Source organism: Myxine glutinosa, chromosome 2 (genome assembly GCF_964187855.1).
Source record: "Myxine glutinosa chromosome 2, kmMyxGlut1.1, whole genome shotgun sequence".
NCBI lineage: Eukaryota > Metazoa > Chordata > Myxini > Myxiniformes > Myxinidae > Myxine > Myxine glutinosa.
The window spans coordinates 27,316,571-27,332,667 of record NC_136262.1 but is presented as its reverse complement, the minus strand read 5'-3'; the positions used below and the strand labels follow the sequence as shown (position 1 = coordinate 27,332,667).

Genomic DNA, 16,097 nt, shown 5'->3' with positions numbered 1-16,097 from the left:
GTAAGATTTTCAGATGCAGTTTAACAAATAAATGTGAGGTGCTTGGATGGGTAAGAATAAGGAAAATAGGGATTATATGATGTAAGGGGCAGTCTTGGAGCACATCACACAGAAGGTTCTGGGGATGGTAATTTGTAAGGGAGGAAGGGGGTGGTGGGAGGAAGCAGGAAGCACACTGCCAGGTAGCTATCGGTAAAACAAACCGGATTTTAGGTTGCATTCGTAGGGGGATAAATTATAAATCGAAAGAGGTTGTTTTAATACTGTATAGGAATTTAGTGAGGCCTCGTCTAAAATATCATGTTCAGTTTTGGTCACCACATCTGAGGGAGGACATAGTGCCTTCAGAAAGTATTCACACCCCTTGACTTTTTTCACATTTTGTTGTTATGGCCAAGAATTTAAAATGAATTAAATTGAGATTTTTTTGTCACTGATGTACACATAATACCCCATAATGTCAAAGTGGAATTTTTTTGTTATAAATTTTTGTAAAAGTTATAAAATTACAAAAGTGCTGCAGGGACTGTTGTTCTTCCGGCATGTTCTCCCATCTCAGCCAAGGAACTCTGTAGTTCTGTGTGAGTGGTGATTGGGTTCTTAGTCGCCTCCCTGATCAAGGCCTTCCTTGCCCGGTTGCTCAGACGGGTAGCTCTAGGAAGAGTCTGGGTAGTTCCATATTCTTTCCATTTCCTAATGATGGAGCTCACTGTGCTCTTGGGAACTTTCAACACTCCAGAAATTGTTTTATACCCTCCCCCAGATCTATGGCTCCTCACAATTCTATCTCAAGAGTTCTACGGACAGTTCCTCGGACTTCATGGTCGCGTTTCTGCTCTGACTGCACTGTCAACTGTGGTAACGTTATATAGAAAGGTGTGTTTCTTACTAAATCATGTCCAATCAATTGAATTTGCCACAGGTGGACTCTAATCAAGTTGTAGAGACATCTTGTGGATGATCAAAGGAAATTGGATGCACCTGCGCTTAATTTGGAGTGTCATAGCAAAGAGGTTGAATACTTATTGGCTGAAGACATTTCAGCTTTTCATTTTTAATTATTTTGTAAAAACTGTCGAAAAAAAATCCTCTGACATTATGGGATATTATGTGTAAATCATTGGCAAAAAATTATCAATTTAATGCATTTTTAATTCAGGCTGTAACACAACAAAATGTAAAAAAAACGTCAAGGGGTGTGAATACTTCCTGAAGACGCTGTATCTTCCATAGAGAGGGTTCACCATAAAGCAGCTAGATCAACTCAGCCATTAGGAGCGGCTGAAGGAAACAGGACTTTGCACGTCAAAAAGGAGGCGATTACGAGGAGATCTGATGGAGATGTTTAACATAATGATGTGTATCAACAAAATAAGTGCAGAAGTTTTTTTCAGCAGAGTGGACAGTGATATGACCAAGGACTACAGCCTGAGAATAAAGCAGAAGAGAGAAGTGGGATAGGAATTAGGCAGAGGTCTTTCACTTGGAGAGTAGTTAAACCATGGAATGGTCTCCCTGGAGAGGTTGTGGCAGCAGAAACAGTAGATAGGTTTAATTTGGAACTAGATGGGTACGTAGAAGCATTGGACATAGAGGGTACAGGAATGTTGGCAGGACTTGTAGGTCCCTCATCCACCATGAAATGAAGTCGATAGGGTGACGGATTTATTTATTTCTGGTGTTCGTGTAGCGCAGACACGATGAGAATGGCCTTCTCCTGCATCAAAGTTCCTTGTTATTCCTTGTTATCAACGTTGGACTAAAATAGATGACATTCCTTGGGAATAACTGGGGTTGACAGAAAATTTGGACAAATGCAAGTTCACTTTTCAAAAAATATAGCTCTTGAATTCAGCTGATAAAAAACAACAGCCACAACTACAGGTTTGCAACTCCCGAAGGACCTTGAACAGCACCAACTGTTTGGGTGGCCCGCCATACAACTAATGCTCGGGCCGTTGCTCCCTTCATGGCCTCTGGCCGACAAAGAAGTCTTTTGCCTTGGCACAAGTGGGATTTGTGCAAAGAGGGCAGCGGAGAGGAAGCTGGCGCGAACACACCTGCTTCTCCTCCAGGTGAGTCTTCACGATGTCGGCCAAAGCCTGAAAAAAATGTCATCAAGCACATCGCCGAGTAAGCAAACCTTACGGTCACATGGGATGCTTTGCAACATAGTACAAGCTACAGGAGTGCAACTAGAAACAAGTTGTTTTTTTTAATTAAAATGTATAATCCAGTAATCATTGAGCTGTTAAAACCCCACAAATAAAAAGAGACAAAGACAATAATATAATATAATATAATATAATATATATATATATAGATATATTAATCTGTGATTTTAATTATTATTTAAATTAAGGGGCCTGCATTTCCAGATGATGTAATACATCTGCAACCTTTACTCTTCTTCCTCATGTACAAGTACCACACGTCCTATGCAGAGCGTTGGTGCTGCCGAAGCAGTTACTAGGATACAATCCTGGTCGGGTCGCCATTCCGACTCAGGAAGTCAAGGCAGGAATTTTGAATTCGTTAATGGTCCTGGCGAGAGCTCGCCTACTCTTCACGAAGGACACTTTTCTCTTCAGGTACTCCAATTCGTTTGGCTCCTCATCAATGTGGAGACCCTTGTCGGGGGAATGTGGACTCGGTTTGTCTTTAGCACAAACAAGGCAGCACAATCATCTGCATTTCCTTGTTGTACATGTGTGGTAGAATTTTTTTCTCTTGGTTCGAACGTTTTCATTCAGTGTCGTTGCACCGAGAGCGAGGAAAACACAACAAGCTGCGATGCAATTGGCGAGTGGAAGGCAGAACTGCGAGGCTGGCTCCAGTTCACATTTACATGCATCTGCCAGTTCATTGCCTTTTTGCCATCCATCACGCTCTTCTAAGAGTGAACATTTTGCACGTACAAAATAAATAAATAACCCATTAGGCATTCGCTGCAAGCATTACTTGCGGTTTAAAATTCGGGTGCGTCAAGGATTCCATGGAAGACCAAGTTTGGCCCACGAGCTGCAATGAACTTGACACAAGGGTGACATTTGGCGGTTGTCATTAGACACGGATTTTTCACACGCATTACCACCGGTGCTTCAAACCGTCCTTCCTGCAGCCGTGTGGTAACATTACCACCGATGCTTTGTCAAACTCGATCCGCATTCTTTTTGTGTACATCGTCGATGCTCGTGGAAGAGCTCGAAATTTTACGAGACTTCTAGTCCCTTGTGCAACGGTGAAATCCTTGCGATTCTGCTTTGGGGATTTTTCTTTTTAAGTAGCGTTTAAAAAAAACTCGGAGTAGCTTCAACACAAATCACATGTGCACGTCAATGCAGTTTTAAGTGAGTTACGTGGGTTGTAGTATACAATCAAATAACAAATTAATTAATTACTATGTGATTTGAACCTGAGATCCGAGCATCGTAAACCAATACAGTATCCTCACTAGGAAATGCCAAACAGGCTAACCCTGAAATTTTTGGATAAAAGTCTTTATTAATGACAACTCTCCGAGGTTCTTCCCAGGACAAGCTGGCAATGGAGTGGAGCTACCGGTGCGGCTGCTACAGAAACTACACTAAATGCTGCCACGATCTTCCACTACCTTACCTACCTCGGTGGTGGAATGGTTGAGTATCCGCTCTGATTCTAGGAGGTCGGTGCTTCGAACCTTGGCTGAATCATACCAAAGACTTAAAAAATGGTACGTGCTGCTTCTTGCTTCACACACAGGATTTAAAAGGATAGAGAGCACGGACAAACAGCCACAGGTTGGGAATAAGAGAGCATGCTCTGATGGGCCTAATGGCCTCCCTCCTGCGTCGACGTCATATTATACCTTGCTTCACATTTCTGTACGAGCTTAAAAGCCCCTCCACTTCAATAAAGAGTAACAACCCGAGGAACAGAATCTTCATGGTCTTCTCCCGTTTAGTTAGTAATGCTCCCTGAAATGTACACAAATGTATGCATTCCGAGCATACAATGGGCACTTGTAATTATAACTATCACAAGTATTTATATTTTACAATACTATGCAGCGAGGTTGGATGCCGACAAGCAGGAGGATGGAAGCAAAAGCCTTTTGCGGAGATTTTCCCCGGGGGGGATTGAACCGGAAAATGAAAGCACATTTCCGGCTCTGCCAGAAGCCCTGATGCCGGCGATCAATCGGGAAAACTAATGGCACAACAGGCAGTATCAAAGCGAGCCAAAGGTCAGAAAGAATAAGGAGCGCAACGTGGTCATTCCCACAAATTACTAAATACGAGTTATGAAAAGAACACATAGTACAGTATAATGAACACATCGTACTTTTTGCTCCACCGAATAACAGCGAAATGGAGTTGAGTAAAAGGGTGAAAATTCCACGGATTATGTGATAAATAACTACCTCTGTCGGTTTGAATGTTTGAAAGAGAATAAACGTCCGGATCAATTTTTGAATTAAATTTAAATCCCGATTTATATATATATATATATATAAAAACGCGAGTTGTCTGTGTGTGTGTCCGCGTTTTATTCAGAGATGGCTGAACGGATCTTCACCAAACTTTCAGAGGTTCATCAGTGAGTGCCTGGGAGTGTTCTCGGCAAACACAAAAAAAATTTGATAAAAAAGTTCGTTTTTTTGGAGTTTAAAAAAAATAAAATAAAATTGCTCGATAGTGCCTCGGCCTTTTTAAATGAATGACAGTTATATACAAGTACACATTCGCATAAATAAATACAAAACAATTACCAGACACTTGAATACAAATAAATCAAACAATTCCGGAAGTGTACAAATTTGGTAGTATGGCTTCTTCTTCTTCTTCCTGATCAGCATCACACTTAACTCAGAAACGTGAGCCACATTCACTCAGAAATGTGAGCCACTCCCCTTCCTCTCCTGCCTCCCCCCCTCCCCTCCCCTTCCCCCCTCCTCCCCTTCCCCCCTCCCCTCCCCTTGAAGATATAAATTCTCTGTAAAAGAGCTTCCACTTCTGACTGCTCCCCTTCCCCCCCCCCCTCCCCTCCCCTTCCCCCACTCGCCTCCCCTTCCCCCACTCACCTCCCCTCCCCCCACTCACCTCCCCTCCCCCTCCCCCCGTTCCCCTCCCCTCCACCTCCTCCCCCCCCCCGTTCCGCTCCCCTCCCCCACCCGGCAACGCCGGGTACTTCTGTTAGTTTACAATAAAGCCTTAACTGATGACAAATGCCTTCTTCTTTAAGGGCCAAAAATTATTCCCACGTTCTTGTGGGGTTAGCCGGAGGTAGTTTAGCACAAGTCTTTCATGAACCAGCTGGCCAGGCCTGATATTTGACTGAGGTTATGGCAGGAATTTGTAATTTGTTCATGGTGCCGGTGATAGGTCACCTTCTCTTCGCGAAGGACACCGTGGGGTCTTTATCGTCCACCAACCCATGCTGGCAGATGGGACTCCCAGTTTAATGTCCATCCGAGGGACGGCACACACATTGATGAATCACCCTGCAGGTGAAACACCGACATGACAGTTTACAGCTGGGTCGGGATTCAAACCCAGGCTAGAGAGCTCAGGGGTGAGCGTGCGTCCTTCCTGGCTATCCTGTCAGGCCCGATGAATGACAAATGTAAATAACCGTTTTTACTTTCGAATTAGAAATGAATTGAAGATCGAGTATCAAGACAGGAGTTGAGGAAATAAGGCAAACAAATTCATAGAAAGGCTACGAGCAGATTTCACATCTTGAGAGGGCGGACATCTATTAGGCACACTCGCTGAAGAACACACCTGGATGAAGATTGGACTGTCATTCAACGATTCGGCACGTCTGATCATTTTAACTCCACACTGAAATTAGAAGAAGAAAAAATGAAATTAAATAATCTCCCTGCTGTAAACTCACAATGAAACCAAACATACCATCTCGAAACGAAATGTTTTGTTTTTATAAATGTGACAAAAACAATAAAACAAGCAAGTCTTCAACTAAGCAAATGGAACCGTAGTCTTGAAGTCATTGCAAGCAACGGTTTATCCAAAGGCTACTTAGGCCTCGTCACCTGTGTCAAGTCCTAAACTAAGCGGTGCGCTCTAACCTGTGTGGCATGTGTCACATCACAACATCTCGCTATCCCATCAGCACAGCACAACCTCGCAAAGTTCCAACTAGAAATCCGCTTATGAGAATCCATGCTCAAACCCCCTACTAAAGGTTGCAAGATTTATCACGTGACATAACGAGATAGTTCTTAGAACACCTTTCCCCACAGAGTTTTGAGAAACAAGAACATGGGCGGGGTCTGCGAGCGGCAAATTTGATTGGTTGTGATGAGGTAAAATGCCGGAATATTTTGCCCACGTACTGCTAAGCGGAATGGTTTTTAAAGTGCTAAAACGTGATTGGGTGTTATACAATATTCAAGTATATAATTCAATTGAAATAAAATAAAGATTTTAAAATTTGTAAAAATAAAAATGAATGAGCCATTGATGCAGCGTCTTTTACACCACCTTATTTAAAACGTTACATTAGTTATTTGTGCTTGTTGTTTGTGTCCTTTATGACTTCCTTAAAAACAGTAAGTGTCCTGTTTGGAATGATTTTCTATTTCGTACGACTGCCAGACAAGCAGACGGATGAAAATAATTATCTCACTCTGCACATGCGTGATCGGGACAAATTCAGTCAAAGTCCTGCTAAACTACACGTTTGTTTTATGATCCATGTTCCAATTCGTGTTCAAAATACAACATTCAATCAAAATTAAGTTGTTCCTTGATCATAAACCGACATGTGGAGAAACGCAGACAGACAAAGTGAACAAACTGCTTAACCCCGCTTTTCGCTTTGCGCACATGTGCGGAGTAAACATCTGATTATGATCACTTTTCCTCCGATGTCCCACCAAATGAAATAAACCCTCTCCCCATAGTTTGGCAAATAACCCACCTCTCCAGCAAGGACCTGCCCATACTCAATATCCAACTCATATAATGTCTCAATGTGGTCTGTCGTGAAGGCGATAGGCACGAGGAGCAGGTGGTGCTTGCCTCGCTGAGCCAATCCCTGGATGGTCTGATCTGTCTGAGGCCCCAGCCAAGGCAATGGCCCGACCTAGTACAAGAAAGACATCATCTTTGCACAGACCACATCAATACTATTGCTGTAAGTATAACCCATTTGGAACAGATGGTCAAACCATTTGGAAAATAAATAAATAAATGAAAAATCACTCATAGAGCAACACTTGGCAAAAGCCAACAAAGTAGAATGGCACTCAGTATAGCATCCTTTTGACCTCCAAAATAATTGGTGGTTGAATTCTGTGACCTGATATGCAAATCGCCTTCAAATTTTTTAAAGTTGATCAGATGAAAATTGACAATTTTAGAAATTTGGCCTATGTTGACCTCAAAAATAGTTGGTGGTTGAATTCAGTTCGCCGATATGAAAATCCTATTCAGATTTCAAGTTAATCGGATGAAAATTGAGGATTTTAGAAATTTGAAAAGGTTCTTGACCTTTGTTTGGCCTATGTTGACTTTTGGCCGATGTTGACCTTTGGCCTATGTTGACCTTTTGCCCTATGTTGACCTCAAAAATAGTTGGGGGTTGAATTCAGTTATCTGAAATGCAAATCCTATTCACATTTCAAGTTAATCGGAGGAAAATTGACGATTTTAGAAATTTGAAAAGGTTGTTGACCTTTGGCCTATGTTGACCTCAAAAATAGTTGGTGGTTGAATTTAATCAGCTGATCTGAAAATCCTATTCAAATTTCAAGTCAATCGGATGAAAATTGAGGATTTTAGATATTTGAGAAAAAATGATTGACCTTTGGCCTATGTTGACCTTTTGAGCTTAAAATAAATATGATTCTGTCGGACCACCAACTCTACCATTTGGGGAAGTTTCCTGAAGATCGATTTAAAATTGTGACCTGTAGGCAAGTATAATTGGGACGGACGCACGCACGCACACATGCACACACTTGACAAAAAAAACGTTTTTGCCAAGTAATAAAAATCCTCAGGGTTCTCAATCCTAATTAAAGTGAGAACCCTTCAATACCTTGGATTGCCAAACAAGGCGGTATGGATGGCTAAAATTCAACTTTTCCATGACCCTCTGCACTGTTGCTGCCACTTCCTGGGGGTATGGATCTCCTCGGTTCACCACCTAAGCAAATATCAGCAGACAATAAAAACGAGGTCATAATGGCCATTTACAGACCAGCTTTTATTTGCGATAGCAAAAGGAGGTTTAATATTCGAATGAATACGTAGAAGCCCTATATCAGATCAGGAATCGTGCTCTATTCAGAACGCCAACGGTGTCGGAGCAGTTTCTATGGCTAGAGTTACAATCTTGGATTTGTCTCCACTCTGACTCAGGACGACAGAGCAGAAATTTTCAACTTGGCCTGTATGCCGGTGACGGCTCGCCTGCTCTTCGCGAAGAACACCGTGGGATCTTGAACGTCCACCAACTAATCCCGGCAGACGGGACGCCCAGTTTAACGTCCATCAGATGAACGACACACACATTGATCAATTGTCCTGCTGTTGTCCTGAAATTGAATTGTCCTGAAACACCTCGGTGCGAGTTTATAGCTGGGCCGAGATTCAAACCCAGGCGAGACAACTTGGAGGTGAGTGTGCGTACCTCTAGAGCCTAAAGCATCCTGCCAGCCCATTGGAGGCATAAAGGCCCAAGGCATAAAAAAAGAAAAGAAAAAAAAGGTGTATTAAATTTGAATTAAATGCTGTAGATTAAATAGTTCATTTCTTGTTTAATTGTGACCAAGACGTACTGCGATTACGATGTCATACGACATGCTCAAGAGATATTTGGGAAAAAGTCCTGTTAGGCTAATGTGCTTACAGCCATAGGCAGTGAGTGTGCGGAGAACAAAATGACCACATCATCACGCACGTCCTCCGGGAAACACTCAATCTCTTTGCGCACGTTATGGGCGAAGGCCTGTAAGGTGGAAAACACATATGCAAATGTTAGCGCCTCCATATAATGAGGCAGCATTAGACGTGTGTCGGTTAGGCCAAGCTTGCCTGTTATGTTCACCCCCACGTTAAGTATAACCACCTTTAGAGGCCATTTTTCCCCGCAGAGCAGGGATTGGCCTTTTTCGGGCACCGTGGTCCCCTTTTTGAAGCAATGTTTTACGGCCGGATGCCCTTCCTGCCGCCAACCCTGTCCGTCGCCTCTTGCGACACACAGGGAATTACCAGTGAACTGGTGCTCAATTTGCCGACCTCGGAAGGATGACAGGCTGATTCAACCCCCCTGACGTTAATTCAGCGATCGACCGGGATTTGAACCCAGGATCCAAGGATCCCAAGCCGGCACCCCAACCGCTAAGTCAACATCAGGCTACCTCCGCGTTAAGTACGACAAAATAATAATGGATGACGCCCGAAATACGTACAAAATCATGTTACGGCCAAACTATTCATAAGTCTGTGGTTGTGCGATGGAACGAACGAGGTTACCATCCACTGGAGAAGTGGACAGCGAGTGCTCATGTCACGGTCCAACGCCAAGCTTCGGTACGCATTCCAACAGCCCTAACATCCACGACGTCACGGAAGCAGTGTCATGGTGTGCCGTTTGCGGGTGCATTCACCTCGACCAAACCCGAATGTGTCGGCCACCGGTCAATAACACTCCACTTTATTGCAGGGGGGTGTCCACGTGATGCGTAGTGTCTGTAGATGGCATTCAGACTGCTCCCTTTGGAAAAAGACGTAGCACGGGAATTACCCATTTCGCATTCGCTGCTCTGTGCTCGTCTACAACCCCTTAAACAACAACACTCCCCCATCATTAGGAAATCAGTGTCCTGGGAATGAAATGTGAGGTCGGATAATCGAGAGCTTGTAGTTACCGGTCGTCGAGCAGCTGTACTGGGGGTACTGCGTGAAGGCGACCGCCCGCTGCACGCCGTCGCTTTCCATCTGCTCGATGGCCTCCTCCGTCAACGGGTGCACATATCGGAATCCAATATAGTACTTGTGTGGTGCTGAGGAATGCAACGTCCAAAATGAGTTCACGTTATCCGGCAGTTTTTATCATCCGAACGAGCATCTCCTTTATCCAACCTCTTCCCAACCAACCCCTGCACTTCCAAGCATATCCTCTTGATCGATCACCACTCGTCATAAGTTGGTACTACATCAACCTCGGAATGGCAATTTCAAGGTAACCGTTCCTCATTTTTGGCACGCCATTCACCAGTCTGCATCGGCAATATCCGATTTTACAAATACACCCGATAACGCTCGTCCTAGAAGGCTGAAGCAACCAGGTGAGTTTAGGATGTTAAGCAGATGCGGATAGACGATCAAAGCACCTTTACGGATTTCATAAGCGGCGGCGACACCTAGTGGTGGTGCGGAACAAAACAACACTACGTCAGAAAGGATGAGGATGGGGAACATCTGGTCTTAGGCCTTCTTCCTTTCCTTATTCCTGGCAGTCCCATCTCCATCACTCGCCTCATCGCATGCTCTCTCTCTCTCCTCATCGGGTGACCAAACCAATCTCTCCTTCCCTCTTCCAGAATCTTCACTGGCCCCGATAGACTGGTTCCTAATCTTGTCCTTTCTTGCCACTCCACACATCCATCTCAGCATCCACATCTCATTTACATCCAGTTTCTGTTCCTCTTTATTTGATGTTGCCCAAGTTTCCGCACTATACAACAAGGCCCGTCCACAACTGTGCACGTCCTCCAATTATTCCAACCACAACTAATCCGTTGCTTAATCTCCATTTCCGGTGACCACTGACCCCAGATACCTGAAGCTACTCACTTTATCCAGGTCTTCACCCATAATCTTCACACCTTCACCCCGATCCTCTTCTCTCGACTCAAATTGACATTCCATATGTTGGGTCTTTGGTCTAATGATCTTCATACCCCTATCCTCCAGTGCTTTTATCCATTTCTCCAGATGCTCAGTCATATTCTCATCATCCCCACCACATAGCTCAACGTCATCTGCAAACACCATTGACAATGGCAGTTCCTGTCTCACTTGCTCAGTTGGAACATCCATGGCAATCAGGAAGAGGAAGGGGCACATCGCCGATCCTTGGTGGAATCCAGGTTTAACTTCAAAACTCTCGACCTTTCCCATAATGCTTCGTACTCTCGGCCGGCACACCTTATACCTGTCTTGTAATGGTCGTACACAACATACTCCTCAGGGACTCCACAAATTCCTGCACATCTCCAGACTTCCTCCCGAGGCACTCAGTCGTAAGCCTTCTCTATATAAATTAACACAAACTTTGTTGCTTTGAGCTTCCCGGTATCTCCCCATCACTTGTCTCAAAACAAAAAGGGGCACCCGTGGTCATGTTTCCGGGAATTCATCCAAATTGACCTTCATGGATTTCCACTATTTTTCTCAATCTCTGACTGACAATGTCAGTCACGTCTCAGTCTCTCTGTGTCTCTCTCTGTGTGTCTCTCTCTGTGTGTCTCTCTCTGTGTCTCTCTCTGTGTCTCTCTCTGTGTCTCTCTCTGTGTCTCTCTCTGTGTCTCTCTCTGTGTCTCTCTCTGTGTCTCTCTCTCTCTCTCTCTGTGTGTGTGTGTGTGTGTCTCTGTCTGTCTGTCTGTCTGTCTCTCTCATCTTAAAAATACGTGGTAGGAGTTTAATTCCCTGGTCGTTTTTGCATTATTTAGCATTTTCTTAAAATAAAAAGAGTTAAAATAATTTGACGAAAAAAGGTGTCTTTTTTTCAGAAAGAAAAAGACGAAAAAAAAGGGTCGAGGGAAGAAAAGAAAAAAAAAGAAGAGAAGAAATGCAAAAAGGGTCGGGATACAAAATAAAAGGAAGAGGTGAGGGCGTAGAGTGTAGAGCAGGGATTCCAAAACCCAAGGTCGTGACCAAAACTTGAAACACCCCCCCCCCCCCCCCCCCCCCTCAAATTCCTGGTTTTTGAGGGGAGGTTTTCACGTTGAGAGTTTTCTCCGACAATTTTTATTGTAGGTACAGGTGCCAAGTAGGTACTTGGACCATTTGGGTCGCAAATTGAATGCGATTTCAAATTTTGGGCCGTGGACAAATAAATTAAAAAATTACGTTTTGGAACCGCTGCTGTAGAGTATAACAATTGGGGAAAGAAAATACAAAGACAGAGTAACGGGTGTTATTAGATCTTCCACCACTCTTCCTCACTCCATCACATGCTTTTATAAAGCGAGGTGGCAAAAAGAGAATACGACGCACCTGTTTGTGGGCTCATCTCATCAAGCAGGTGCACCATTCCCTCGCCTTGGCACCCCGTCCAGCGTTTGATGGGAGATCCTCCACCAATGCGGCTGTATTGCTCCTGGATCTTCGGCGTCCGTCGTCGAGCAATCCATGGCGCCAGCTTGCTGCCTCGGGGCCAAACAGTATCACAGCATAAGGTGGCAGTTTGTGGACCAGAAAGACGTCAACAAATTCCTCAAACTTCTTTCCTTGAAGTCCTAAACCGTGTCAATGTTTTTTATACCTCTTCCCAACCCCCCCCCCCCCCCCCCACCCCCCTTTCCCATGCCTCCTCCCCCCAAGCCCTCTCCCCCCCACAGATCTCCCGATGTCCCTGTTCTCTACTGTTGTACTTGTGTGCTTTCCTCTCTCTCCCCATCTCGTCTCCCGCTCCCTTTATTGTATGTTTTATATGTCCGCTTGTTTTTTTTGTGATTAATGTTAGCTCTTACATGAGCCTCGATCTTGTATACAAGGAAAAAAATAAAAATAAAAAATAAAAAAAACGCCCAAAGTTTCACATCTACGAGGAACAACTGGAAAGCAAAGTTTATTCATTATGGATACTACACGTAGCTAAGGTGGACCTCGGAAATCAATTTTCCTATTTCCTCGGGATTCCAAGTAATCCATTTCTGCAGAATGCGCACTCCATGGTTTCAAAATGAACACAATCCGATAACACAGTATCTGCACCGAGTGCGGTCTTGAGAAAGTACCGTTTTATCAGCACCCGGTTGGAGAGACAAGGAAAGATCACAATCTTGTGCAGAAAGTCACGCTCGCTCCGGTTAGGCAACGCGAGCAACCAATTTTACCCCACAAGGTGCTGCCTCCTCACAACAACAAGGGACTTCAAACACTTCATTTATATAGATTCATAATTTGATAGCATTCGATCGTTTAGGGATATTGTAATTCATTGATGTTCTTCGATTATTTTCCAATAGAAACAGATTATCCAATTCTGATGTTCTCGTAGTATATTCTGCTACAGAGCATCGGAGCTGCCGGAGCTTGGCGAGGGTTATACTGGGCGGTTTGCCATTGCCTTGTCAGCAGTAGTTACGGTAGGATCTTTAACGTCCACCGACTAATGCGGGCAGACACGGGACGCCCATTTTAACGTCCATCCGAGGGAGGGACGGCGCACACATTGATGAATCACCCTGCCTGAAACACCAGGACGACGGTTTATACTTGGGTCTGGATTCGAACCCAGGATGGACAGCCTTGAGTCAAGTGTGCGTACCTCCAAGTCATCATAACCTTAATTGTATGTACTTCATTGCAATATTGTTCATTATGGTGGATTTAAAATAAAAAAATTTAAATAATACTCAAGTCTTTATGTTTAATTTGTACCTTTGCCACTGAAGGTGGACAGAGGTTATGTTTTCACCGATTTGTCTATGAGGAGGAGTTATGGACGAAAAGCTATGGACGGATTCGGATGAAACATGATGGGCAGGTTGGGTGTCTGCAAAGGACGAATTGATTAGATTTTGGTGAAGATCCAGATCCCGACAGAATAATTACCCTGCGCTCCCAAAGCGAAAAATGGGATTAACCATTCACGTGCGTACGTGTGGCGTACGTGCGGATGTGTCTGCATTTTTAAAATTCATTTTCTCAGCCAACCGTTGGTCCGATTGACACGACCTTTTACCATAGGTGCGCCTCCGCCTGTAGAAATTGTGTTATTCATAAGTATGACGTCATCGGTCACGTGGTACAGACGCCATCTTAGAAAAATATTTCACCTGTCACCAAAACCACTCAATGGGGAAAAAAAGAAAAATTAAACAAGGCTCATTGTCAAGTACTCCCCATGGGGAATAAGATATGTTAATGATGATGTCATCGGTGCTTTCATTATGACATCATAATTCGACAAGTACAATGCTTGATCTGATCAACGTGAAAAAAATAATTTTCTCTGCAACTGTTAGTCCGATGGACACTAAATTTTGACCATAGGAGTGCCTCCTCCTGTATAATTTTATATGGCAACTATGACGTCATAGGTCACGTGGTATAGGCGCCATCTTGGAAAAATCGAAAAACGTTGCACTTCCCTATCTCCGAAACCGCCCCATGTAAATTGAATCATGGCGCATTGTAAAGAATGCTGCATGGGTAATAAGAGCCGTTAACGATGACGTCACCGGTGCCTTAATTATGATGTCACAATTCGACAGGCACGACGCTTAGTTTGATCAGTTTGAAATTTATTGAGCGTGATCTACGCAACAATTATATTAGAGAATGTAAATTTATGATGTCATCGCTCGCACCAAGTTGACTGCGCAGGGTAAGTATTCCATGAATATCTAGTTTTTCAAAAATGATTCTTCACCATTGAGAAATGGGGCCAAAAACGATACATAGCACGATATCTCAAAAAGTTATGAACGGATTATGACAGGACTAGGTTAGATGACATAGGAGTGCCTCCTTCAGATGACAAGGTTTGGTTAGATGACAAGAACAAGTGATTCGATTTTGGTTGAGGTCTGGATCCAGATCCGGCCCATCAACGGGATACAAAATGTAAACTGTTCAGCCCGGCGGAGGTGCGCCCTCTACGGAGTGTCGTTCCAATCTTTTACGATTTAAATAACGTGACATTCGACATGCTGATGCGATACGTGGAATTGAATAAACCATTTCATTACTATCACAATTATTACCTCCGCTCATGTGGAATGCGATCTACAGGCAGATTTTTGTGCTTCAACTCAAGTTCTACATTCTACCCACAATTCTTCCACTTAGTACAACTTCTGAAATTGTAATAAAAACATACATTCCCAATTTTTCTGAGAGGTGGCCCATTTTCCAGTGTTCACGTTCCGGCGTTTTGCACGTACGACCTATTTTCTCTTTTACAGAGATCGGGTCGAGTTGGCCACGTTGCTTCATCGGAACCATCCCCGATCACTAACCACCAATGAAGCCCTGTGGTGCAGGATCGGTTCACCTCGATATGAGAATAGATTAAATACATTTTTGTCGGCTCAGCGATTGTACCTTTGTGCAGGCATAGACATGAGGTCTTTGTCCATGAAAAGGCGGAGGAGGAAGTCGTGGACATCTCCGGTGGACTCTGGCCCTCCCATGTTCAGCAGTAAAATACCTGTGTTGGGTTTCCTGCAGGAATTTCAGAACATTGAAGAACCGGGGTGGGGAATATAACTGTTTTTGGGTTCAATGCCCCTATTCCTGCATTAGCAAACAATTTAGTTTACACTTCATTGGCCAATGTTGAAAATATATGAATTGTGACACTGACACTGGCACTGACACTGGCACTTGGCACTCACACTTGGCACTCACACTTGGCACTCACACTTGGCACTCACACTTGGCACTCACACTTGGCACTCACACTTGGCACTCACACTTGGCACTCACACTTGGCACTCACACTTGGCACTCACACTTGACACACACTTGACACTCACACTTGACACTCACACTCGACACTCACACTCGACACTCGACACTCACACTCGACACTCACACTGACACTCACACTCGACACTCACACTCGACACTCGACACTCACACTCGACACTCGACACTCACACTCGACACTCACACTTGACACTCACACTCGACACTCACACTCGACACTCGACACTCACACTCGACACTCACACTCGACACTCACACTGACACTCTTTAACGTGCTGTGAGAGTGCAATGTTTTTGTGCGTTTGGCTACTCACCGCACTGCAACATCTTGCGTTGAGGGCTTCGGATCACCCACCACCGTGGCATGACACACCTGGGTTAGACCCCGGGTGAGGGTACCTAGGAGACTGCACGTTG

The 16,097-nt window shown here is 44.2% G+C and overlaps 1 protein-coding gene across 4 annotated transcripts in view; it reads right to left on the bottom strand.

Moving 5' to 3' along the window:
- Window positions 1–1,652: 1,652 nt before the first annotated feature.
- Window positions 1,653–16,097, bottom strand: part of FECH (ferrochelatase) — a 15,038-nt gene continuing 593 nt past the window's right edge. For 2 of the 4 annotated variants that reach the window (XM_068108589.2, XM_078773032.1), the window contains exons 2-11: window positions 15,995–16,097; window positions 15,294–15,413; window positions 12,237–12,385; window positions 9,884–10,018; window positions 9,623–9,729; window positions 8,863–8,961; window positions 8,050–8,157; window positions 6,928–7,092; window positions 5,766–5,825; window positions 1,653–2,102 (exon numbers count right to left, since the gene is read on the bottom strand). The exon at window positions 15,995–16,097 is cut by the window's right edge and continues 18 nt beyond it. In XM_068108589.2, coding sequence (XP_067964690.1) covers window positions 1,968–2,102; window positions 5,766–5,825; window positions 6,928–7,092; window positions 8,050–8,157; window positions 8,863–8,961; window positions 9,623–9,729; window positions 9,884–10,018; window positions 12,237–12,385; window positions 15,294–15,413; window positions 15,995–16,097 — 1,181 coding nt within the window. In that variant the 3' untranslated portion in view covers window positions 1,653–1,967. Of the gene's footprint in view, window positions 2,103–5,765; window positions 5,826–6,927; window positions 7,093–8,049; window positions 8,158–8,862; window positions 8,962–9,622; window positions 9,730–9,883; window positions 10,019–12,236; window positions 12,390–15,293; window positions 15,414–15,994 lie in introns of all 4 variants that reach the window. The other 2 variants (XM_068108592.2, XM_068108591.2) reach the window with 2 other exon arrangements.